The sequence below is a fragment of the Oculina patagonica genome, chromosome 10, assembly GCF_052425735.1.
Source record: "Oculina patagonica isolate OP01 chromosome 10, crgOcupat, whole genome shotgun sequence".
Classification (NCBI taxonomy): domain Eukaryota; kingdom Metazoa; phylum Cnidaria; class Anthozoa; order Scleractinia; family Oculinidae; genus Oculina; species Oculina patagonica.
The window spans coordinates 5,196,949-5,221,715 of record NC_135767.1 but is presented as its reverse complement, the minus strand read 5'-3'; the positions used below and the strand labels follow the sequence as shown (position 1 = coordinate 5,221,715).

Here is a 24,767-nt window from a genome sequence, read left to right as displayed (position 1 = left end):
ACAACTTCGCAAGAATAGTAACGGGCGTCGTATAACTTCGTATATTGTGTATGTAACCATGCTACGAAGCGCTTGCTTGGCGGAAATCAAGATTTCGCGAAGATGCCTTCGTTAAAGAGCGACTTCTTAGGCCTTCCAAAGCAAGCAACTCTTGGTCTTTCCCAGTTCCTTTGCTACTGAATTTTGCCCCCAAATCAACTGTTTCCAGCGACATCAGTGCTCGCCTGATAGTCTTGGTATCTGTGTGATAGACACCCTGTTTTGCTGTGCGTATGTCCAGTGCACGCTGGAAAAGGAGCTTGGCTTCTCTTGTAGCATCTTTCGTGTTCTTGGATTGAAGAAGTTTGCCTGATGATTGAAAAAAAAAACGAGGAAGGTCAGCAAATTACCATAAACAGCGATCTGCAACTTAGGGTCCTGAACGGAGGGTATAAATCCCATTTCCAAACCCAATTTTTCCCAAATCCAACTTTCCAGCCTATTGTTTTCACAAATATTCCCAAATCCCAGTGTCAGTTCCATTGTTTTTTGTTTGTGATTTCCAGTCCCAGTGACCAAAATTCCATTTTCCCGGTGAAAATTTGCCCAAATTCCAGTTCGCATTTCAGGCCCTTCAGGCCCTTCGCAACTATCAAAGGTGCAGAGCCTGATGGAAGTGATCGGAGACTGCAGAGAGCGTGAGCGCACGAAGCTACAGTTCTCTAAAAAAAGACTATGGGGGTAGTCTGATGAGTTATTTTTTTTTCCGTGGGAGTGAAGTGAAGGCATCAGGGCATACACAAAGATATGTCAAAATGTTTAACTTTCCTCGTTGTGGACTATTCACTAAATATCTTCGACAAGAGAGACCCGAAAGATTGATTGTGCATGGGAGATGGTAGTCTGCGAACAGGTTTCCAAGTGGGTTTACGCCGAGCAGGGGCCTGTTCGCAGGCCAGGGAGAGAGCGGCCGATCGCCGAAAGTCTGCCTTTGCATGGGTTATCGCATGTCGTTACAAAACTTTGGTTTTAGGAAATTTATGTAGAAATGTTTATTACTATAAAGGACAAAAAAAGTGTGGTCAAAACATCGGGTTACGTGCGGTAATCTTCGAGAGAGCATCGGCAATATTTGTTGATCTAAAGACTTCGATCGAAAATCTCCGAAAAGTCCTAGGGTAGTCGGAAATTTTCAGGTCAACTTCGAATTTTCGCAGGACCTCGAGTTATCTTCGGGATTCTTAACAGTAATTATCGAAAACTGCCCTCTGTCTAAACAATCACGATTGAGTATTTGCCCTCTGCTCAGGTATACTAGCTATAATAATTATCAAAACATACTCAATACTAACCTAACTTGAATAATGTATTTGCCACCAACAAATGAGACGGTCCCAAAAGATTTTCACGCATGTGCAAGGCTCGGCGAAACATTTCTTCCGCAACCGTGACATCCGGGGACTCTGCAGCGTCTGAACACGAAAGCGAGGCTAGCGCGTCATAAATCTCCGCCACCAGCGGATGAGACGAGCCGTACCATTCCTCTCGTATCCTGAGCGACTTTTGAAACAAGGAGTCGGCGTCATCGCAGCGCCTTTGTCTCGCCGCTAACAAACCCATGTGGAAATAAACGGTGCTTTGGCCTAAACAAGAAGGGAAAGTGAGAAAGAAGATTGGTTCAGTGTAAAAGGCCTTTTAAACAGGGTGTCAAGGGATTTGCCAGGCTCTCTCGTTGAAAAAAGCGCGTAAAGCGTTACAAAGAAAGTAAAAATTTCTTGAGCTCGAATTTCTATATTTTTAAACTTTCTACGGAGACTTTTGGTGGGAAACAGTTTTACTGTACGATGTGACCTCGATGGTGCCAATAAGAGTGCACAGGGCTGCAAATAATTTTTTTCACTTGAAAGGACATATGCCCTACTATTAAAGACACCATCTTGGTCGCACAAAACAAAATTGTGGTCGGACAGATTTTTATTCATTGTTGCCGTAAAATGATTTACGATCAAAAAATTGTCCGGACATTATGTCTGACCACACTTGGATTTTCGTCGGACATGAGCAAATTTTGGTCGGCCAATGTCCGATGACCGACTGTTATTTGCAGCCCTGAGTGCACGCTGATCGGGTAAAATGCCAGCTATTTAAGAAAGCTTATTATTAGCTTGGAATCAGTCACAACTGGGAATTTACAGTAGATACTAACCAGAAAACTGTTGAGCAAGTTTCATGTGTTTCATCGCATCGTCCAAAATAACACCGACGTTCTCTGAGCCTGCCTCCTCTGCTTTTTCTCTCCCTGAAGTTGGTGTCTTGGCCCTTCCGCTTCTCGTGGACGCACGTGATCGGCTGTGTACTTCCGGCGGGAGCGACAGGTGACTTGGCAGTTGACACAGTGCGATGTGATTCAAGAAGCGGCCAATCATAGCAGCGTGTTCAACCTGGAAGCCAAGAGAATGCTACTAAGAAGGGATCACACGAGACAACAATAAATGAAACCTAGAAAAAAAGGTTCAATTTGGATCGTTATAAGGGCCCCCTCCACCCCGCTTATAAGCCCCACTTGTTTTAGGCCTAACAGTCTGCTAACGAAACAATGTCTCAATAGCTTTCATTCAAACGAAAGCTATTAACAACAAAAAGGACTGAGCAGTTCTTTCATGTGGTATTGTTTCTTATGCTGTACCAGGTGGTTCTAACTTTTAAGTCTGTGGATGAAACCCTAGTGTGTGTCCATTTAAACGAAAGTTATTGAGCAGTAATTTCATGTGGTACTGTTTGCTTTGCATTTTTTCCAAATTCCCTTTGCCTTTCATCTTTGGGATTGAAAAGTTTGATAACACCTTAGGCGCCTTACCGTATCGGAAACACGCGTCATTTCTCCTGCAGATTTCAAAGCACCATTGAACCAAAACACAGCTTTACTCGGCTCAGAGAGTTTAAGAAACAAATTCCCCAATGACTCTTGTATATCGCACATCAAGTAAATGTCCTTTACAGAGACCACCGGATATGCCATCTTGTACGCATTCGAAAGTAGATTCTGCGCCATAAGATCGTGCCCATTTTCCGCCAGGAATTTTCCTGAGAAATAATGAACGAGCGCTACTTCTAGTTGAGAAAAGAACTCGTCGCTTTCCTTACGGCACAGCTCGTCCACGGCTGGAAAATCTTTGGTTTTGGAAGAAGCAGACCCGATGTCTCGTTCTGTTAATTCCTTTGATTCGCTGTGAAGTCTCTCTTCGGCCTTAATGGCTATTTGATACAAAATCTCTTCAGGCTTACGATTTGCCTGCTTTAAAAGACTCCAATATGACAACAAATCGGTCTTTCTTCGTTGTTCACTTCTCGCACTCACGAACCTTAGAAACACCCTTGGTTCACAAATCGTTTTGCTCAGTGCGTCGATGTTTCCGCACATGCTCAGTTGCCATGGTAACTCGTCCACCATGCGTCCAGACGAAGGCTGTTTGGAAAAGAAACTCGAGAGCACAGTGTGACCCTGTTGCTTCTGTCGTTCCCAACCTTCTTGAAATGCCGGTGAAACCGCGCGTTCCTGGGACGGAGAGGTGAGGTTACCTAGCAACGCAATTTCCACCGCACCGCGTACAGACTGGTGCGGGAAGGTTATCAATCCCGACGGCATTTCGATAAGCGCGTGTTCCGCGATCAAACGAAACATTTCCCAATGCGCCTTGGTCACTTCATAGTTCTTCATATAGCCCATGACTTGCAGTGCGCCTAGAGCCTCGCTTTCACATAACCCCTCACGTGACAAAGCAAACAGCCTTAACACGTCAGCTACCCAACCACTGTTCATACGATCACGTGACACTTGCGTTTTAATGGCTGGAACAGGACTGCGCGACACCGCTGGGCGCAACCAACCGTAGTCGTGGGTCCAACGATGAAATATCAAGCTCCATAAATCAAAGAGGGTCGACGCATGCACATATGAATCTAACAACCTGTCCGCGTTCTTGTGCGCGCCCAAAACACGCAACTCACTTGCAAGGGCAACGTAAAACAATGGAAGGTGTGCCAGATTGGAAGAAGATATTCTCGACAGCCGTGCTGCGTCTAAGAATTTGTAGTTAGACCCGACATACTCCTTCAGTAGATCATTCTTGCCTCTTACATCAAATAACCGAGGGACATCTATACAGTAAGCATCTTTCCGCTGCGAGAGAGCGTGGTAGGTGATGTCAGCTCTGGTCGTGGTGACGATGATTCTGCAGGAGACTGGGACTGTAGACGGTAGCCATTGCATCTCCTTCACTTTAAACGCGGCGACATCCAAAGCGTGTCCCAAATGGTCGGCTCCATCCAACACGATGACACACGGACCTAAGGAGATGGCCGCTCTGAACGCCTCTACCACGCGAGTGAAGTCGCTGAGGTCCTGGTTGTCAGTGACGTCATCAACGTCGGAATCAAGGTACTGAAGCCGCAGTTCGCTTGTACAGCGGCGCATGAAGTTGGCGATGTCAGTACTGCCCGAGTCACAGCCGACAAAGTGGGGAATGGTGACGATCTGGGGATAGTTGGAGGTGATTTGTTTTAGCCAATGAGCGACGAGGGTAGATTTTCCACAACCGCTCTCACCTGAAATGCATAACAAATGAAACAGTTGTGTTTAGGACGTTTTCTTTGCCAAGATCTTTATTTGTCAAGATACGTATAGTAAGTACAAAATTAAGATAATGCAACTGCTGGGATAGTATTACAGTGCGACTACTCCAACCAAGGCCACCTGACAAAATCTGTGTAAAAAAGGGAATGAAAACCTTGTATTTTAACAACAGATTTCCTACAAATTGAGGATCTACACCAGCTTAACAGAAGCAATAAATTTAAGACTATTTTTATCGTTTTAACATGCAAACACTATTGGTCAATTTGTGAAGCATTTACTAAGGTGGCGTTGGTTGATGTAGCCACACTGTAAAATTCCAAAAGAAACGATTTCAAATGCATGTTCGAAGTATTGATATCATGGGAAATAACAGATAGAGTGATTTTCGATTGTGCGTGTTAAACCAAAACCGAAGTAATCACTCTGGCCAGTCTCAAAGGACGCAAACAATCCAGTGAACCAATCAAAAGTCGAAGCAAATACTTGTAGCCGGCATGAAGCGCGGGAAAACGTGTGTGAGCGAGTCACCATTGGTTTTGGTTTCACTTCTGATTGGTTGAGAAAGTAACGCCAGTTTATTAATTTTTAAACCAAATTCACAAAGAGTAATGCAAAACCAAAGCAAACGCGAATTACTTTCAACCATGAAGAGAAAGTCGCTCAAAACATCATTAAAACATTGAGGATTTAGTGAGGCTTACTTGCTGCCACCCTCTGTCACCATAGAACGGTTTTCACTCCAGTGTCGAAAGTACCTCGCATTTGTTTTGGTTTTGCATTACAACGCCTAGCGAACAGTTTAAAAAACTCCCGCTATTTTCTCAACCAATCAGAAGTAAAACCAAAACCAATTGTGACTCGTTCACACACGTTTTCCCACGCTACGTGCCGGCTACATGTATTTTCTTCAAGTCTTGATTGGTTCACTGGATCGTCTGTGCCCTTTGTGATTGGCCATAGTGATTACTTTGGGTTTGGTTTACGACACCCAATCGAAAATAGCTCTGTATGTACCTCCTATAAAAAGTGGACATTCAAACGTTGACAAAAGGCAAAGTTCAACAATACAACCTTTGTACCTACCAGCTAACACCAACACAGGGGGCAGGGTTTCCTTGTCACTGCCAGGGAGACTGGTCATGAAAGTACCCAACACAGCAGCCGGTACCACCATACTGGTCTTCCTCCGGATCCCTTGTTCCACTTCAGCATGAAGGCTCAGCACTTCCAGCATCTCTCTGATCCTTGGTGTTCTCACAAACACTTCGCGACGAGCCATAGCGAATGCTTCGTGAGCAGACCATTGACGGAACACCTCTGATTCTGTGCTAGAGAATATGAGTGGATTGATTGGTGGGTAGAGCAGGTCAATGACTGCAACCCAGTCCTTTATCAGAAGGTCACCAAGCTCTTCCAGGGTTGTAAAATGACGCACAGGCAACTCTGATATAAAGAGGAAAGAGAATACAGTTAAAGCTCTCTAATACAGACACCGAAGGGACAGAGCAAAGTGTTCGTATTAGAGAGATGTCCGTTTTAGAGAGGTCACCACTATGATGTCACTTTTAAATTCATTGACAGCTTAAAGTATTTAGTAACTCGAAATGTTGTGCAACGCAATGCTGCAGGTAAAAAATTAACACTAAGAACAAATCTGAAAAGGTCTAAGATAAATAAAGCATTATGCTGTTGTTTTTGTAACTGCAAACAGGAAATTGCATAACGAACACAAACCATTATCCCCTGATCACCAGAGTGTCCGTAATAAAGAGGTTAAGTTTATATGAATTTGTTTCCTGTGGCCGAGGATTAGTGTCTGTTGTCCGTATTAGGGAGGTTTTTTTTTCTAAAGAAAATAATTATAATTTATATGAGAATTTTGTTGGGACATCAGTTCGTAATAGAGAGGTGGCCGTATGGAGAGGTTCGACTGTACAAGATAAAGGATGAACAAGTTTTCAGATGAGTAGTTAATTGGATTTTGGAATGCTATGTTTAGTAAGGACTTGACATGGTACATGTAGTTTTATTGTTTTGGTTTGGTAAATATCCCAAAGGTCAAGCCAGAAAGGGGGGTACAGTCTGTACTCCTTGTGAAAGCTACATGTATGGAATACAAGTTGTACCAATGGACCACCAGATGGGATCAGGTCTATTAGACCTTACTCTGAGATCAACCCACTTAACCTGAGATGGGGTATACGCTATCCCTTCAGTTTTCAAATTTAGTGCTTAGGTATTTACGATGGCCCAGAAGGCTCACAGTTCAGTTTAGTTTTTTCACAGTTCAGTTTAGTTTTTTCACAGTTCAGTTTAGTTTTTTCACAGTTCAGTTTAGATTTTTCACAGTTCAGTTTAGATTTTCCACTCAGTTCAGTTTAGATTTTCCACTCAGTTCAATTGTGATTTTTCAAACAGTTCAGTTGTTATTTTTCTGACAGTTCAGTTTTTTTTTTTGAACACGAGAGAGCCTGGAACTTTTTCTACGGGCACAAAGACTGTCGGGACACCTTGCATCCTCCCGCCATTTTGAAACTCGTGTTTGGATGTTTTGTTATTCAAATGGATGCTATAATAAGACAAACTGTCCGAGAGGAGATCAGACGTCAGGCTCAGAACAACAATGAGGGCGTTGAATCGACCGCTACAAGTGCAACTCCACCGTCCAATCCAAACCAACGTACCGTAAATGGTTTGTCAGGACTGCTCGATCGCATCCGCGGCCAATCGAAAGGAAAGAAACGAAAAGCCGATAAAGAACATCGGATCCAAGTTCGTTGGATTCATTACGACGAGAAGTCAAAGCTTTTTGTTCCAGTTCGTCAGAAGAACGGTGGGGGGAACCGCTTTGTTTCTTATAGTGGACTGGACCCTCCAACTGTACAAGAGGTGAAGCAAAAAGCCAGCGCTTTGTTCTTCCCGGATGGTAAAAAATCGGCTTTCGCTGGTCCCGTTGATGATATGCTTCTAGATATCTGCGACACGACCCAGACAGCCATTATTGAATTTCCTGGTGATGGAACTATTGAAAGTTACTTAAAGGACAAAGGCCTTTACCCATCAACAACCTACCTTTATCTAAGATCACAACATAAAGATGCAATATTTTCAGAATTTGCAGATGAACCTGGAGATTTTGAGCAGCCAAGCAGTGTGAACAGCTCACAGGTAGAATCAGGTGTCAGTAAGCGTGTTGTCTGCTCAGTATGTAGCTGTACATTTTTGGAAGGTGAAGAGTGTATTCGATGCGAACAGGACAGAGAATATGAATCTTCCAGGATCGCTGATGGAGGGGGAAGTGATGCCACAGAAAACTCAGTCCCCCTTACTGTGGATGAAATAAGATCCAGGCGGGTAGCAGCTTTATCAAGTCCCAGTTCATCTGAAAGAGTGTTAGTAAATGAAGGATCAAATGGCAGTGTGACTGAAGGTGGCAATTCCTCAAGGCTTCTGACTGAAGAGAGTACCAACTATGGCCAAGGCCCTGCAGAAGAGAGACCCCCTTCTCCCTGTCTGACTGAAGAGAGTACCAACTATGGCCAAGGCTCTGCAGAGGAAAGACCCCCTTCTCCCCCCAACTCAGATTCAAGAGATCAGCTTCAAGAAAGAATTCTCACAATTCACCGCACCTGTGTAAGAACTGATTTAATTGAACATTTTAAGGACCCCAGTGTAATGAACTGTAATATTAACTTTCGTATTATTAATGAAAGGGGTGACTTAGAACCAGGGGTAGGTATTGGTGTAAACTGTGAGGTATATAGTTTATTTTGGAGCCAATTCTCAATTTCAATGACCATTGGGGAAAGGGAAAGGGTCCCCTTTGTAAGACATGACCACTTTGTAAAAGAATGGGAGGCTGTGGGAAGAATTTTGGTTAAGGGATATGAGACTGTTTCTTATTTTCCCACATTTATGTCAAAGGCATTTGTATGCTACTGCCTCTTTGGCGACCAAGTTCCAGATAACCTTTTTATTGACTCCTTCGCAAAATATTTATCCCCAGTGGAAGAGGAGTTGATTTTAGATGTCATGAGGAAGAATGAACTTCCCGATGAGGGAGATGAGTTCAGTGATTTCCTTGAAAGGTTTCAGTGTAGGAGGGTGGTAAATAATGGAAACCTTAACAAGGTTATTCTTGAAATAGCCAAGCAAGAGTTAGTTCAGAAACCACATCTCATGATTGCATCGTTACAACCTTTTCTAGAGCAGTTGAAGCATTACCCCCCATTCCAAGCTATTTCAAACATTGAGGCTTTGTATGATTCTCTCAAACCTACAACAAAAAAAAGTGTTATCTTGTCTCATCTCGAATCCAGTAAATGAGGGAGAAAGGGATGCATTTAAATTTTTGCAAAGATTTATTAGAGGTCTGGACATGTCAAAGCTGCAAAAGTTCTTGCAATTCACAACAGGAATGGATATCCTAGTTGGCAAGGAAATAGAGGTAACATTTATTAAATGCGAGGGCTTAAGTGCAAGACCTATTGCCCACACATGTGGCCCCCTTCTAGAGATTCCTTCCACATATCCCAACTATGTCGAATTCAGGGAAGAGTTTACTAATGTTCTCAGTCGTGATACCTGGGAAATCGATATTGTGTAACAGGGGTTTTAGTGGATTATTACTAAGCAGAGGTTCCCTAACATAAGACCTTTTGTTTTTATATGTGACAATTTGACCTCGCTAAGCCATCGTGAACCTTTTGGATTGAGTTTCATTGACTTGCTGCGTCTTAGGTTGGTCAGTGTTTTCAACTTACTCTTACAAGATAGAAATTGTGTTAATCTGTTGAGTTCTGTGTTTTGTTATGCATAACGACGTTGACTTGTGAGGACCTCGAGTCCATAAGTGGAGTTAATAACTTAGAAGAACTATGTTGTTCAACTTTCGTTTAGTTTTAGTTCACAAGTTGGCCTATATTCAAGATGCTAGCAGTCCAGTCCAATCTAGCAGTTGAGAATACTAAAATGTGTTGCCTAAATGTTACCTTAGGCATACAAATGTTTATTTTTGTAAAAGTAGAAATGCAATAAAATCATGTCATTGTTAAATGAATGGGTTTGTGACCTGATTTCATTCCGTTACTAAGTAATTGGTGATTTGAAAGAGCGCCATGAAGCACTCCCCCTGTTGTGAAAGATATACATGTATAGAAAGAGCCCTGTTGGTCAGCGAATTCACTAAACAAACAAGATGGAGTATATATATCTGTTCTATTTTGAAAATTGCTTGCCCATCAATGGAAGGGTGGGGATGTAACGGCAAGCATCACAAAAGGTCAGTACACTTTTCAGTGGTACCTGTTAGTAACAACAATGAGAATAAACTTGTATGCCAAGCAGCTTCTCGAAGGAAAAAATACTTATGTTAACTTTTCTACCTCTTTTAGCAATTTAATGTAGAGTTCAAGAGCAGTATTAACATCATGTGGCTCTTGAAGGTTAAGTTCATTCATGATAGTCTGAGCAAATTCTTTGAAATCCTCACTGTAATCGGGTGGGCTCATAGTAGAGTGATCAATGAACTCCTCTACTTCATCTTCATCAAAAGTCACTTTAAAGTCATCTGTACCGTACAAATGCGGTAGGAAAAACATGCAATCAGGTCTTCCCCTCGGACCACTACTGTTTCCAAATTTGCTCGATGATATAATGTGCTGATTCCACAATTCGGCCACTTGATAGAGCTCTTTCCTTAGCAAAGGCATGAAACAAAATCGGATGCAATCAATGTGAACTGGATCTGAGTCATTAAATAGACCGAAGTCACGTAAATCTTTAAAAAGGTTATCCACCATCCAGGACCATCTTTCACTAGATGTGACCAGTACGCTTCAATCCTCTGATTGGCTGTGGATCTGCCAGTGAGGAAACAACCAAGTCCTGCATCCTCGTCACTATGGCTTGACCTCAGAAATGTATGAACTGCCTCCACCATGCTGTTTTCTGTTCCATCATCCGATCTTACTTTTCTTGGCAAGCCACCAACTTGTTTTAATGCATCAAGGTAAAATTTGGTAATCACCTCAGGATTGTTATTTGTGGTTCCTACCTCAAGCCAAATTAGCCTCCTTGAAAATCCATCAATGCCTCCATGTACACAGAATCCGTAGGGTTTAAGTTTATCGTAACCATCTATGTGCCAAACGTAATTTGGCCCTTTTGCTTGGTAAGTTCTTCGGCGAAGTCTCTTCCTTTTTCGGCTTTCAACTCCTTCAGGATCAATCTCTCTTAACATTGTCATGATTCTTGATCTCTTGACAAAATATCCCTTTCTTCTGAGTCTGGCCCAGAGTCTGCGATAGCCAACAAAGCAACCACTTCCGCCGATCTCTCTCTCTATTACCTGCTTTAACTCATCATTAGGTATATTGTCCGGTTTTCTCGATAAGCCTAAGGTTTGAAGTCTCCTTTTGACAGTCGATAAACTGATTTCTATTCCGTGAAGTTTTAAAAACTCCACAATTTCTAAGTTGGTGTATCCCTGTTCAAAATAGCTGGCTATTAGTTCTAATTGATCATCCCCAGGAATACCGTTCAAATTCATGCATGGTGAGTAAAGTGGCAACGGCATTTTTGCCCTTCTTGAATGCAATGTATTAACCAAGATGGCCGACGTTACGAATCAAAATTCCCGCCTTTTCTGAACTTAATAGAAGCCCGGATGTCAACGATAAAAGGGACTGGGAAGGACTGATAATTATAAAACTGAATTGTGAAAAATCACAATTGAACTGTGTAAAAAATCACCACTGAACTGTGAAAAATCTACAACTGAACTGAAAAAAAAACTAAACTGAACTGTTAAAAAACTAAACTGAACTGTGAAAAATCTAAACTGAACTGTGAAAAATCTAAACTGAACTGTGAAAAATCTAAACTGAACTGTGAAAAAACTAAACTGAACTGTGAGCCTTCTGGGCCATCGTAGGTATTTGTTGACAGTTCAGTAAATAATTACTGTAAGTTTTACAAATACCCAATTCCAGTTTGGGATCACTGGGGTACCAAAGTTAACTATTTGGGTGTGCCAGGGGGAGGGGGCTATCAGACCAAGAACCCCCCATTTTTTGTTGAAGATGTATGCGGAAAGAGGAAAGAGGAAAGAGGCAAGAGGAAAGAGGAAAGAGGAGTCTGTATACAGGCTGCGGCTGAAGGACCAAACATTTCTGGGGCAAGAAGATGTCCTTCTCACTACAAACCCACTCTTGTTTTAAACCCTCTGGATCTAACACTGAATGCCACAGAAAAAAATAACTGAAGTACACATGTTTTGGTTTCTGGTTGTGACAGAAGAGGCACCTGACTTCATATTTTTTTACACATCAGCTTCCCCAGCGTGGTGGCCTAATGGTTAGCGTGCTCGACTCCTAGTCGAACGGCCCGGGTTCGAGGCCTGGCCGGGACGCTGCGTTGTGTTCTTGGGCGAGGCACTTTACCCTCACAGTGCCTCTCTCCACCCAGGTGTATAAATGGGTACCGGCGAATTTGCTGCTGGGGGGTAACCCTGCGATGGACTAGCATCCCATCCAGGGGAGAGTAGCAATACTCCTAGCCGTTTAATGCTATGGAAACCAGGATAAGCTCCGGCTGTATGGGCCACTTGGCTTGGACACAGACTTTTTTCACCAGCCCCACCCCCTGCCCAGATTACCCCCTCTCCAAAACAAAAACATTCTAAAGTACTTCTCCCATGCAACCCCCCCTCCCCCCTCCCCAGACACACACACAGGAATTAAACACACGTCACAAACCTGTATCAATGGTCTGCTGTTTAAGTTCTCTTAGTTTCCTTGCAGCATATTCACTCTCTGGTTTATAAATGGACAAAACACTGTCGTGTCGGCAGAGCTCAACATCCTGAAGTTTTTCTTCAACATGTTCTGAGTTACGGAAATAGAAGTAGCCATAGTCATATTTTTTACGGAATGAAGCCTGCACAATCTCCAGCTCAGTGATGCTGTTGTATCTAGAATGTGAAACATGTGGGACCATGACTAAGTGAAAGGCTCGGAGGGGGGGGGGGGACTCCCATATGAAAGGGGCGAGCGTGCTCGTTGTCTTGCCTAGGGGTGTAAATTTTGGATTTTTGGTGTTGCTTAGGGTGCTCCGGGCAAAAAACCAATATTTTTAGCCATCAAGGTCTCATTTAGTAAATAAATGAATTAATTAATTACGGTTGCACATGAAGACAATATGCAAAACATTACCGGTAATTCTATTTTTAGTATTTTGGAAATGTTTAGGGGTCCAAAAAAGTTTATGCCACACCTATATTGGTTTCTTTAAGGGGTTCTTTTCAAAAGTTTTGATGAGCATCCCTGCCCCTTTCATATGGGAGTCCCCTCCCTGTGGACTAAGTGTCCACATAGGGGAGGTTTATACCTACGAGAGCCATCCATTTGCAGTGGTTCAATTATAATTTAACGGGTTAAAAATAATCTTAGACAAAATTTAAGTAATTCCTTTTAACATTCTAATGAAAATTCCCATCACTTTTATCAGTCCCCTATCAAGATCCCTTCCCCCCTGTTCCAGGACTCTCAGGTGTCCAGAGCGCTCAACAAGTGACCACAAGTCCTCAGAGTTCACCCCCAAGCTCCAAACTCTTATCCTTATATACCTGTTTTGAAAGAACAAGTAACCCTTTTGTATACCTTCCATAAAAAGTGGTACTCCTGGGGTGGGGAAAATTCCATGCAATCTTCGTATATTTCCCAACATCAACCCCAGGGGAACGCGGTGGTATGTGAGGCATAAACTCCGGATCTTACCTGTTGTCCTCTTCAAGCACCCAGTCATACCCACAGGCTGCAGCCGTCTCAAAGTTCCTATCCAGCCACTCTTCTGTAGCAGGGTCCTTTACTTCGGATTCAGCCGCTCGATGAACCCCGTACCTATCCCCCAGCAAGCAGATGAAAAAAGGCGCACACCTCCCGATACTGTCCAAACACATGCGGAGAACATGTTCGCTATTCTGTTGCGATTGATTCTTGTTCCAGCGTAAATCAACAGGAATAAACGACGTCCCTCGCTCTTTGCATATTCTGTTTAGCTGAGGGAATATTCTCTCCTGTAAGAAGTCTCGCTCGGCGTGGAAATCTCGAAACGTCGAGCAGACGAAAGGGCGAATGATTTCTCTCCGAGCTGCCTCGCTTCTCGCCGTGGACAAACTTGAGCCGTCTCGCAGTTTCGGCATTGATCGCGAGAAAATTGTTTCTTATCAAAACTACCTTATCACTTCTGTTCAGGTGAATAGGATGTATTTACAAGACTTCCTTTCAAACGACTTTATCATGAGTCAATAATTATGTTCACGATTGGCGGTCTTTGTTCCAACGAAAACACAACAAACTCCAGGAGCAACAGGAGTATGCTAATTACAGCAGAGAGAAGTCTGGGTACCAGTAAACTTGGGGAGCAAACAGAACTGGCGGGGGTGGAGTGAGAGCTAATTGACCCCATTCAAACCCGTTTTTTTGGGGGGGGGGATTTTTTCCCCTTTTTAGCTTCATTTGCTAACTTTCTGATGTTCTTTGCTTAGTAATATACTATAACTGCCTAACCTGTGACATTTTGCGAAATAAAAAAATAATTGCCTACAAAAATCAAGGAATACGGCTTTTTTTTCTTTTCAAGTTTTCGCATTTTGTGTGGGGAGGGGGCGGAGGATGCTCACTGCTCACCCAATTTACGGGGACAGAATTTTGCTTTCTTAATCTTCGACTCAGTACCTCAGTTTTACCGCAACAAATTTGGCCTGCATCAGGCCTGCAAAAATTAGTATTTGGAATCCAGGTTTTCTTCGATTTGGTTTTGAGATCTTCACATAGATGCAGGCGGCGACTTTTACAAGGCGTCTCTTTCCCGAGCGGAGAATGGACACTCCTTCACCTTGACAACTGATGGCCAATCAGCGGAAACCTTTCATAAAAGGCGTGGTTACACAGCTGTCGTGGTGGGCTCGCGGCGTCGCTCGCGCCAAATTCAAACTCTTATTTTGTTGTTTGTTGAAGTTCCGTAAAAGGTCTACAAAATGAAACCACGCTACAGTACTTCTTCGTTCCATACTAGAACGATTGGTCAACACTGATTTTGGGAGTTTTTTCGGGCTGTTGATTGGTACTGGCACTGGTTTTGTGCAGTAGAACTAGCTAACTAGTGAGGGAAGGTGAACTAATACAGGGCAGTCAAGAAACATCACATCTTGACATGGCGGACGACATTCGATGTGGTATGTTGATTTTAATGGCTGTTTATATTTGTCATTTTAAACTTTAATCTTAGCGGTAAAGTTCCTTTTTATTGCTACAAAGGTCTACAAAGGCAACTTCATTCAAAAGATTCAACATTTAATACAACTTGCACTCAGGGCTCACTCAGTGTTGCAAGATCATTGTTTATGTTACGACTTGTAGAAGCAGTATAATATAACAGACAAATTGCTTGATACTTTTCTGTTTTCTTGTTTTTTTCAACAAGTTTCAACTCAGCCGAACGGGATATAGAATGGCTGATTTCCATCACCACCATTCTTAACGTCTTGAAACCCTTTATTACTTTCTTTTATCATTCAAACATACTACACGACAGCAAATATGACAGTGTCGGGTTGTATCAGCCAGAAAATCTCATTAGATTTGTGAACGCGAGCGGGATTTTAGAAGTTTTAAATTCAAATAAGCTGTTTTGCTTACAAATGTGACTCGACAAAAGTTTCACTGCGAATGGTGCTGATATACTTAGTGAATAGTAGATAGATACGAACTTCATTGTCCATCAGCACGCTTCAGACACTTAAAAGATTTATTTTGTCCAGTCAAGTTATACTCTGCCGAAACTGAGGCCCGCAAACGAAAGCTTCACATCTTTGAATGAAAGCTCAAACAGAAAAAACTGCGTTGAAAGTCAGTCATCAACTGACTATACCAAAACGTGTTATACCCGTAATATCACATTTAGCCTGTTCCAGGCTCTCGGTAGTTATGGGAGAGCGAATAACGCGTGCGGCTGAGCGAGATTTGCTTTCCCCTTAAACTACCGAGAGCCTGGAACAGGCTATATCACATTGTAACTGACCAATCAGGGTCCAGAAATTTTGTTTAGTGTGTTATATTTAAGTAACACCCTAATTATAGACACGGCTATAAATAGTCAACGAGTAACTGTTCAACGATGATATCAACCATTTATTCAAACATTCTTAAATATGAAATATACATCTTTATATTTTACAGTTTTTTCTCAGTTAAAAGTTAATAAACGGAACTTTGTTTTTGAAGCAAACTTTATAAATAAATTCAAAACTTACTTTACAAGAGGCTTTCAGCTCGTTCAAAACTCCAAAGATGGTATTTCATGGTTCTGTTAACCAATACCTTTTTTTTTCTTATTTTTTAACGCCTTGTTAATAAAAAAAAAAACATAAGTAAACTTATACATTTATTTACAACATGTCAGTTTAAGACTGTCATACCATAAACTTTGTCACGTGTAACACAACACTTCTTGTAGTTTAAGAAGATATTCATTTTTAGTACATTTTACTGTACTTACAATTTAGGATTGTCACGCCACAATCCCATTACTCGTCACGCAACACTTCTTGTAGTGGGACTGACACTACTTTACTTAGACGATTGTCCCAGTTAGTCGTTTTACTATTCCTTTCAAAGTCAACGTTACGATGGGTGTCACGCCAATTTTCAAGTGAGGATTGTCACGCCACAATCCTCGTTACTCGTCACGCAACACTTCCTAGTGTAACACTACTGTGCTAAGACGATTGTTCCAGTTAGTCTTTTACTATTTCTTCCAAAATCAACGTCCATCGTCGCTTGTCACGATACACTTCTTGTCGCGTGACACATTTAAGCACATCTTAGTTCACTCCTCAAACAAATGTTCCTTGGATATTTTGGATCATTTCATCTCCTTCGCCGTATTCCTCTGTGAAGGAGCCATCTTCCTTGAACTGTACCTCAAACAGACTGTAAGTCGAGATCGGTCTTGAGCGGCGATCCGGCTCTTGCTTTTCCTCGCTGAAAAACATAAACAGCGAAATGTTTTCAATGGCTTTGCCTCTAAAAAAGTGACCTTATCTCTATATTGAGCTAGGTGGAAAGACTGGAAACTGAAAACGCCTGCCTAGTAAAATTCGGGTGTTGTCGGAAGTTATCGGAATAACTCCTCAGAAATCATCGGATGACTTTGGAAAAAAATACAGTTGAGAAAAGGTAAACCTTGCATGGTTTTATGGTCGAGCCATGTATGATGAATCTGGCACATTTTGAAAAAAAAAATTCGCTTTTGCTTTGCTTTGGCTTTGCATTACTACGCATAGTGATTGGTTCAAAAATATTGCGCCCCTTTCTCAAATTATCGGAAGTAAAACCAAATCCAATCGTGGCTCGTTCGCACACGTTTTCCCGCGCTTCGTGCCGGCTACATGTACTTGCTTCGAGTTTTGATTGGTTCACTGGATTGTACGCATCCTTTGTGATTAACCAGAGTAATTATTTTGGTTTTGGTTTAACGACACTCAACCGAAAACCGCTGTACACTTACGGTGGATTATCTCTAGCGTCCACAACTAAGCTGTTCCTTTCCTCTTCACCAATTTCTTCTTCGGTTTGTGCTTCTTCGTCTCGCAAGCCGCGTTTTCTTTCACGTTTTCTAACTAAAAAAATAACAAAAAAAATCCTGTTGATTTTTCAGCATAGAAGTATACAATTCACGTTGCACAGTAGCTAGTTCTTGGAATAGATGACCCTAGATGGCCTTTACTCTCCAAGACTACTAGAGATCACCCTGGGAGAGAGTTTAGGTTGTCGTCATAATCAAAATGTACTTATTGAAACACCTTTGCATTTCTCTAAAACCGTTACGTTACGCTACTCTATAATTTTCTCCTGTTCTCCTTACGTGATGTACGTTACGTTATGTTACGTTTTCTAAGTTACATTATCTAACTCTACTTTACAATACCATACGCTACGTTCGTTACGTTATATTACTGTTTGTTACGTGACTCTACGTTGCGTTATGTTTCGCTACCTTACCATTATATTTGACGCCTTTCCCCTTGTATCTACGGTAAAGAACCGCAAGCAACGCAAACAAGAGTACGTAGGCAACGAGAACCAGTATGGTGAGAAACCAAGCCTTGTGGAAGATGGGAGTTTCTTTGACCTTTCGCGCATCTGAAAAAAGAAATAAAAACGCATTCAGATCAAAGGAAACTTCGAAAGAATAACAAAAACATCAAGAAGGTAAAATTAATCAAAAAAGAAACAAAGGTGATCAAGACTAGGGAAAAGTGAGTCTGGAGGTTTTAAGTTTTAAGTTGCTCACGAGAAAGATTAAGGTTTTTTAGTGGGCAGTGGCTGACTTGAAACTAACCAAAATAGCCACCGAACCAACCAAAAAATAAGGAAGCAAACGTAATTGAGCCAATCAGAACAAACGCAAACGTATGTCACAGCGTGGAAAGCGCGGGAGAAGGTGCGTAGGCCGCTTGGAAGCGGTCACATGTTATTCCGCTCTTGATACCGGTTACATGATTTCCCGTGCTTGGCTATGGTTACATGTTTTCCCGCGCTTGGCACTGGTTGAAATATTTTCCCGCGCTTGGCACCAGTTTCATATTTTCCCGCGCTTGATACCGGTAACATGATTTCCCGCGCTTGGCACAGGTTACAAGTTTTCGTGCGCTTGGCACCCGTTTCATATTTCCCGCGCTTGGTACCGGTTAGGGGTAACGTGTTTTCCCGCGCTTGGTACCAGTAACATGATTTCCCGCGCTTGGCACCGGTTACATGATTTCGTGTGCTTGGCACCCGTTTCATATTTTCCCGCGCTTCGTACTGATTGTACGATTTTCCACACATGGCACTGGTTCTTTTTGGTCCTATTGTTAGCAAAATTTCATTGCTTTGGTAATTAAAAAATGGTTTAGTTACTGTTCCACACAGTTACAATATATAGATTTCAAACTTTGTTAGCAAATTACGTACCAACTTTGCTTTCATCACTCTTGCAAGTGGTCTCAACTGTTAAACTTGGGCGACTTGCTCCAACACTATTGACTGCCTTCACACGGAAACGTAGCACAGACCCTCTAGTCAGATTCAAGGTGACGCTTGTAGTACTGGGGTTAGTAACATTGAGAAGTAGCTTGAACACCACAGGGATCCCATCCGATTGCTGCTCAATCAGGTAGTGAGTGATGGGGGCATCATTAGAGGGAACTGGGGTCCAGGATAACTTTGCTGTCCGATCGCTGCAGTCTGATATTTTAACATCAGTTGGAGGAAAAGGAACAGCTAAAAACATAAAGCCAAAAATCAACATTAATACGTCATATCTTTAGATGAATAACAAGATACTTTAATCAAGTTTGTTGACAATAACAACGCCATTCCCTTTGTCAGGTTTTGAGATAATAATGCTGTCATCTTTTCGCAAATCAGTCAGGGCTTCCCATTCCTCTTTGCTAAGAATGCGTTTCTGTTTTGAGAAATCATACGTGAAGATGTAGCCATAGAAGATGTGCTTCAGTTGGCATTTCAGTTTGTTTTCGTTTTTACTTATCAAAGGGGGTCCAAGTATTTTGAGATCACGGAAAAGCAATTGAAAGGAACTATCACAAAACTTGCCTGACAAAGGGAATGGCGTTGCTATTGTCAACAAACTTGATTACTTAAATAAAATGAAACAATTGATTTCAGATGGAACAAAAGATACTGTTAAATTTAGATAATTAGGGATGGACCATTATTTTCTCCACCTATGTTATGGTATACATATCGTGTTTGCAAAAAAATTGTTTCGTCTTTCTAGGCCCTGCAAACAATTTTTTTCAATATTTTTCATACCCCCTCCAAAAAATAATGGTCCGTCCCTTTGCTTGGAGTTTATATCGTTCAAAATTAAGTAATTTCAATGTTGTGTCATTCTTACTTAACACACGAAGATACGCATCTGCTTTGACGCCTGCACTTAAACCGTTGTCCGCTGAACACCAGTATCGTCCAGCATCACTCCTCAAGGCGACAAAGGTCAGCTCACTTCCTGTGCCCACAGTCTTCCCATCCTTAGTCCATGTTATCTTTGGGGTTGGGTTCCCAGTGGCATTGCAGTAGAATGTAACTGTTTTATTCTCGTTCACTGTCTGGTCCCTCGGTTTGGCGATTAAACGTGGTTGAACTATAAATACATAGAGAAAGCCAATTGGTGCCTTGTACGCTACATGCTAGTAGCTATAATACGGGGAAAGGGGGCAAAAAAACATTCCCTCTTTTGGGTCTTTTAATTATATCTATAGCCAAATTAGGAGGGGGAGGGGAACCTGCCACTGCAACTGAAAGTAAGCTAAGTTCTTTTTTTAAGCGTGATTTTCAATTGAGTGTCGTAAAATCAAAACCAAAGTAATCACTCAGACCAATAACAAAGGACACAGACAATCCAGTGAACCAATCAAAACTTGAAGTATATACAGCGCGGGAAAACGTGTGTGAGTAAGTCACGATTGGTTTTGGTTTTACTTCTGATTGGTCCTGAGAAAGTGGCGCGAGATTTTTAAACCAATCACTAAGCGTAGTAATGAAAAACCAAAGCAAACGTGAGTTATTTTCGACACTCAAGTGAAAACCGCTCTATTCGATGCTTTTAGTCAGTTGTAATTATTGCCAAAATGATGTAAAGTTTATACTTACACTGCACGTTAAGGTAAGCACTAATGTTGATGGCTAAACCCAAACCATTGTCCGCTGAGCACCAATAATTTCCAGAGTTATTCTTGTATGCAACAACTTTTAATGTCTCTCCTGCGCCGACAGTCTTCCCATCTTTAAGCCACGTTAACTTCGGGGTTGGGTTCCCTGTGGCAGTGCAGTAGAATGTGGCTTCTTCACCTTCCTTCACAGTCCGGTCAGTCGGTCGTTTCGTGAAAATTGGCAGAACTGTGTTATTTAACAAAACGTCATTAATATTACAAACTGTTCGAGTTTATACACTTCTGCTAAAATGAGTTTGAAGCGTTTACAGCTCAACTGTAAAGCTTTCTAAAGCCCTGGCCAACGGAGACGCAAGAAGACACAAGTTGAATACTTGCGTCTACTTGCGTCTCCGTTTGGCCAGGACTTGCGTGCACTTGCGTTGACTTGCGTTCACTTTGGTCGAGATCTAATTTTTCACCGTTTGGCCACCAATCGCAAAGCAACCCAATTTTTGCAGTTTACTTTAAATACTGAATTGCAGCGCGTAGCATTTTAAATGACTTTTGACTTTTGCAAACTTGCGTGCACTTGCTACTAAACTTGCGTGTCCGTTTGGCCACCCAACGCATGTCTGTAAGCAAATAACTTGCGTCCACTTGCGTTACCGTTTGGCCAGGGCTTAAATTTTAGTACCAGTTGCAACATAATAATATTTCCGTTCACTCTACCATTTATAAGTGCCTCGAAAACAGTTTGGGTCTCTGTTTTCGCTGTGTTTTTAAATTCTTCACTTTGTGGAACGATTTCGAAAATGTCCGTTTTCCATTTATCTGAAATAGTCAGGGCTTTTCATAGTTTAAGTTCAAACGCGTATCAAAAGATTTGAATTTTTACCGTTTGACTCTTCGATTTTCAGACGACAAATTCGCAGCAGGTTATTGCGTTTATCTCTGGCCCAATTTGTTCGATCGTACTCGTTTTGCAATCCGCTGTACCACTTTATCTTACTTTATCAGCTGATTATCAAAAATCTTCTTATCTGTTGTGGAAAGTGACAATGCCACAAGTGGTACAAGGAATACGGCAACCTTGTTCTCAGGCTCTCTCTCTTTTTCAGGAAAAGGAGAGAGAGCCTGGAAACGAAGTTGGGAGTATGGTCCCTCAACGCGACGTTTTGCGCATTTTAGAAACGTGTGGATGTTTCCTTTAATTCGTGTGCGTTGATACTCACATTGCACATTAAGATCTGCACTAGCTTTGATGGTGACATTCAGTCCATTTTCTGCCAAACACCAGTATCGCCCTGACTGATATCTCGTGGGCTGGAATCTCAATATGTTCCCTGTGCCCTCGGTCTTGCCATCTTTGACCCATGTTATGCTCGGGATTGGGTTACCACTGGCCTTGCAATGGAATGTGACTGTTTCTTTTTCAATCACTGTTCGGTTTTGAGGCTTAGTTATGAAACTTGGTCGAACTACAATGAGATGAATGAGGAAGCATCTCAGAAATGAAGCTAAGGCACACAGGTCACCAACGATAGAACACGCATGTATAACACGTCAGTATGAACTCAGACTCAGTTTTAATTGCGCCTAACTCGGGCATTCGTTGAAAAGGGCGACTATGGGCGCTGGCCGAGTGATTCAAGGAACAAACGCGCTTGGCTCCAAAGAAATTATCAAAAGGATAGATGTCCAACGGCAAACAGCAATCGACTTATGCGTTTTTTTTCAAATCGCCTTTTGATTAATTGACATTTAGACTATGTGCCCAATGTTTTATGAGCGAATAAGGGCAAGTAGTCCAGATGTTTTATTAGACACTGAAAAACCTACACGTACAATTTTAGGTATTTTTAAACCAAAAATATAGGATCATTCTCGCAACTCCACGACTAGTGTCTACTTACAAAATTTGAGATTGAAGACGGCCAACGAAAGTGATCGAAATAGGGAAAAAATAAGGGAGCTAGTTGAACAGTTGCCAGTGGTGTCCCAGAAACGCACTCCCCCCCCCGTAAGCTAAAGTGATCTTCCTTTTGTTTTCTAGTATTTCCTTCTTTTTTTCTAACTGCAGCGCAAACTATTTTTAAGCGGTGCCATTCTATAGAGTGCCGTTTTCATGGTAGCATGCTGGAGGAGTCAAACAAAAAAAGATATTTGAATAAAAATGTTTTTTTTTCGCAACGGAAAATCATTTTGTTGTTTCACTCCTCCAACATGGCCGCCATGAACACACTATTTTTTGTTCGGTCAATACGCAATAGTAACAAGTAAAACAACCTGATTGATGGCGACTAATCTGGCCCCTAAGGTTATGCAACATACAACGACTTGAAATCTTACCAAGTATCACTGGAACAGTTGTTGCAGAATCTTGGCCCATCATGTTCTGAGCCTTGCAAGTGTAATTCACAGAATCCTTGTCTTTGTCCACCTTCTTTATCACCAGTGTACCATCCGGCTGTAAAGTATAGCGGCTGCTAACCCCGTCAGAAATGAGGACACCATTTCTAAACCACTGGAAGGTCGGCGGAGGTTCCGCACTCGGTTTACACTGCATTCTACCTTCACTACCATGCAACAGAGAAAACGGACCAAACTGGCCATTGGCGAAAGATGGTTTCCAGGCTGCGAGGTGAGAAAAAGTTAATGACAATTAATATTTTTACGGCCCGGAAACGGTGCAACTTTTCGTAGGCGCAATGTTGCAAAAGTAGTACCAAATTCAACTTCTTCAATATCTTTGCGCAACGATTTCAATGTGTGACCTCTATCCGCAACATTGTACCTAACAAAATTAAACGTTTCCACCATCTGCAACATTGCGCGCAACAATTTCAACGTGTTCACTATCTGTAACATTGCGCACAACAATTTCAACGCGTGCCCATCATCTGTAACATTGCGCGCAACAATTTTAACGTGTCCACTATCTGCAACATTGCGCACAATAATTTCAATTTGTGTCCACTATCTGCAACATCGCACGCACAATTTCAACGCGTGCCCATTGTCTGCAACATTGCGCACAGCAATTTCAACGCGTGTCCATGCAGTATCTGCAACATTTCACGCAACAATTTCATCGTGTGTCCGTTATCTGCAACATTGCGCACAACAATTTCAACGCCTTGCCGGATCGTGCTCAGCTCTCTCTGCTAGCCGACCTTTTTTCTCGCCCAATACTCCACTAGGAAACCTATTTACCGGCTTCTTTGTAGCGTACTTTGTCGCTTAAAATCAACCAATTTCTTGTCTGTAAGCGAGGCTATGATTACGTTTTTTTACCATATCATATTACATACTTATACTGACCTCTCACATGAACCCAAGTTGCAGACACAATCATCCCATATTTGTTTACTGCAGCGCACTGGTAAACGCCATCATCTGTAAGATTTACATTTACAAGATGCAATTTGTTCCCATCCACTCTCAAGTGATCACTGTAAAAACAAAAATGCATAATGATTTAGTCTTTGCTGCCTCGGTGGAACTTAAACTGTTCGAAATGATCAATTAAGAAATGAGGACAGAAATTATAAAGTCGCGCGAGTGTTTGCGAGGCTCACATTGTAGCAGAAAAGATTTCAACTGAGGTCCCACTATTTCATCACTACATGAATAATTTTCTTTACGGGGTCACTCGTACGTTTTACCCAATTTTGATCTCTCACTCGATCCAGCCAAAACATAGACTACAAAAGAGCTATGCGCTCACATCCGCGAGAATTACACACAAAGGAAAACGCCAAAAACACGCTTAACGACTTAAAAAATGAGAGGAAAAATTAAATGCATAAAGGAAATGTTTCACTTTGCTCATAACATTTTACATATAAAAAGTTCTTGTCTAATTATAAATTAGACGTTGCTGGAAAGCGTTTCTGGAAAAGAGCTTAAAACAAACTTAAAGTGTTAACTTAACTTAACTTAGTGTTAATTTAACTTAGTGTTAGTGTTGACTTTCTAGTCATTAAAACAATATTTTATGGTCAGTGAATTGTCGAGGAAATTCGATAAATTTTAGTTTTATTAGTAGTATTACGCAAAAACCTGTATAAGGAAACAAAGCGTTGCATATCCCAAGTAAACTTACCTTGGCGATCGCAGTGGTTTGCCGTTTTTGTACCACGTGATGTTTGCTTCAGGATCTGCCGTCACCTTACACTCTATAGTGTGGTTTCTTCTAATGATAACATCAATTTTTCTTGGTGGAAGGCCTTTAGTCCATCTTGGAGGAACTAAGAAGAAAACGCAAATCCTTTAGTCTGAATCTTGTGTTCTTTTTGTAACCTTGCTGATCTATTTAACAAATAGATTCCATTTTGCCGTGCGTCTGTTCAGTTATAGATCATAGATGACGACAAAATGTGGTAAGAACAAAAAAAGTGGCCCACGAGCCGCTAGGCGAGTGGGTCACTG

At 41.8% G+C, this 24,767-nt stretch overlaps 2 protein-coding genes and 2 pseudogenes across 3 annotated transcripts in view; 1 reads left to right on the top strand and 3 right to left on the bottom strand.

The window, feature by feature from the left end:
* Positions 1–52: 52 nt before the first annotated feature.
* On the bottom strand, positions 53–13,946 carry LOC144667132 (tetratricopeptide repeat protein 41-like). Its single transcript, XM_078528521.1, has 7 exons — positions 13,393–13,946; positions 12,373–12,587; positions 5,699–6,058; positions 2,837–4,584; positions 2,186–2,420; positions 1,332–1,622; positions 53–348 (listed from the first exon to the last, which is right to left on the bottom strand). The coding sequence occupies exons 1-7, from the start codon at positions 13,815–13,817 to the stop codon at positions 62–64; spliced, it is 3,561 nt and encodes a 1,186-aa protein (XP_078384647.1). The 5' UTR covers positions 13,818–13,946; the 3' UTR covers positions 53–61.
* Positions 7,178–9,637, top strand: LOC144628680 (uncharacterized; annotated as a pseudogene).
* Positions 9,657–11,470, bottom strand: LOC144667133 (uncharacterized; annotated as a pseudogene).
* Positions 13,947–16,454: 2,508 nt separating the features above from the next.
* Positions 16,455–24,767, bottom strand: part of LOC144628283 (fibronectin type III domain-containing protein-like) — a 45,385-nt gene continuing 37,072 nt past the window's right edge. Inside the window, exons 7-16 of one of the 2 annotated variants that reach the window (XM_078486360.1) lie at positions 24,442–24,586; positions 23,658–23,788; positions 22,686–22,970; positions 21,569–21,814; positions 20,335–20,580; positions 19,580–19,825; positions 18,634–18,942; positions 17,680–17,820; positions 17,186–17,297; positions 16,455–16,659 (exon numbers count right to left, since the gene is read on the bottom strand). In XM_078486360.1, coding sequence (XP_078342486.1) covers positions 16,512–16,659; positions 17,186–17,297; positions 17,680–17,820; positions 18,634–18,942; positions 19,580–19,825; positions 20,335–20,580; positions 21,569–21,814; positions 22,686–22,970; positions 23,658–23,788; positions 24,442–24,586 — 2,009 coding nt within the window. In that variant the 3' untranslated portion in view covers positions 16,455–16,511. The remainder of the gene's footprint in view (positions 16,660–17,185; positions 17,298–17,679; positions 17,821–18,633; positions 18,943–19,579; positions 19,826–20,334; positions 20,581–21,568; positions 21,815–22,685; positions 22,971–23,657; positions 23,789–24,441; positions 24,587–24,767) is intronic. The other variant, XM_078486358.1, reaches the window with a different exon arrangement.

Coding starts and splice junctions, on each gene's coding strand:
- LOC144667132 (XM_078528521.1), bottom strand. CDS start 13,817: ATGCCGAAACTGCGAGACGGCTCAAGTTTGTCCACGGCGAGAAGCGAG. Junction 2,421..2,836: donor TGACGCGTGTTTCCGATACG/GTAAGGCGCCTA, acceptor CTTGGCTTCCAG/GTTGAACACGCTGCTATGAT. Junction 1,623..2,185: donor ACTTGCTCAACAGTTTTCTG/GTTAGTATCTAC, acceptor CTTCTTGTTTAG/GCCAAAGCACCGTTTATTTC.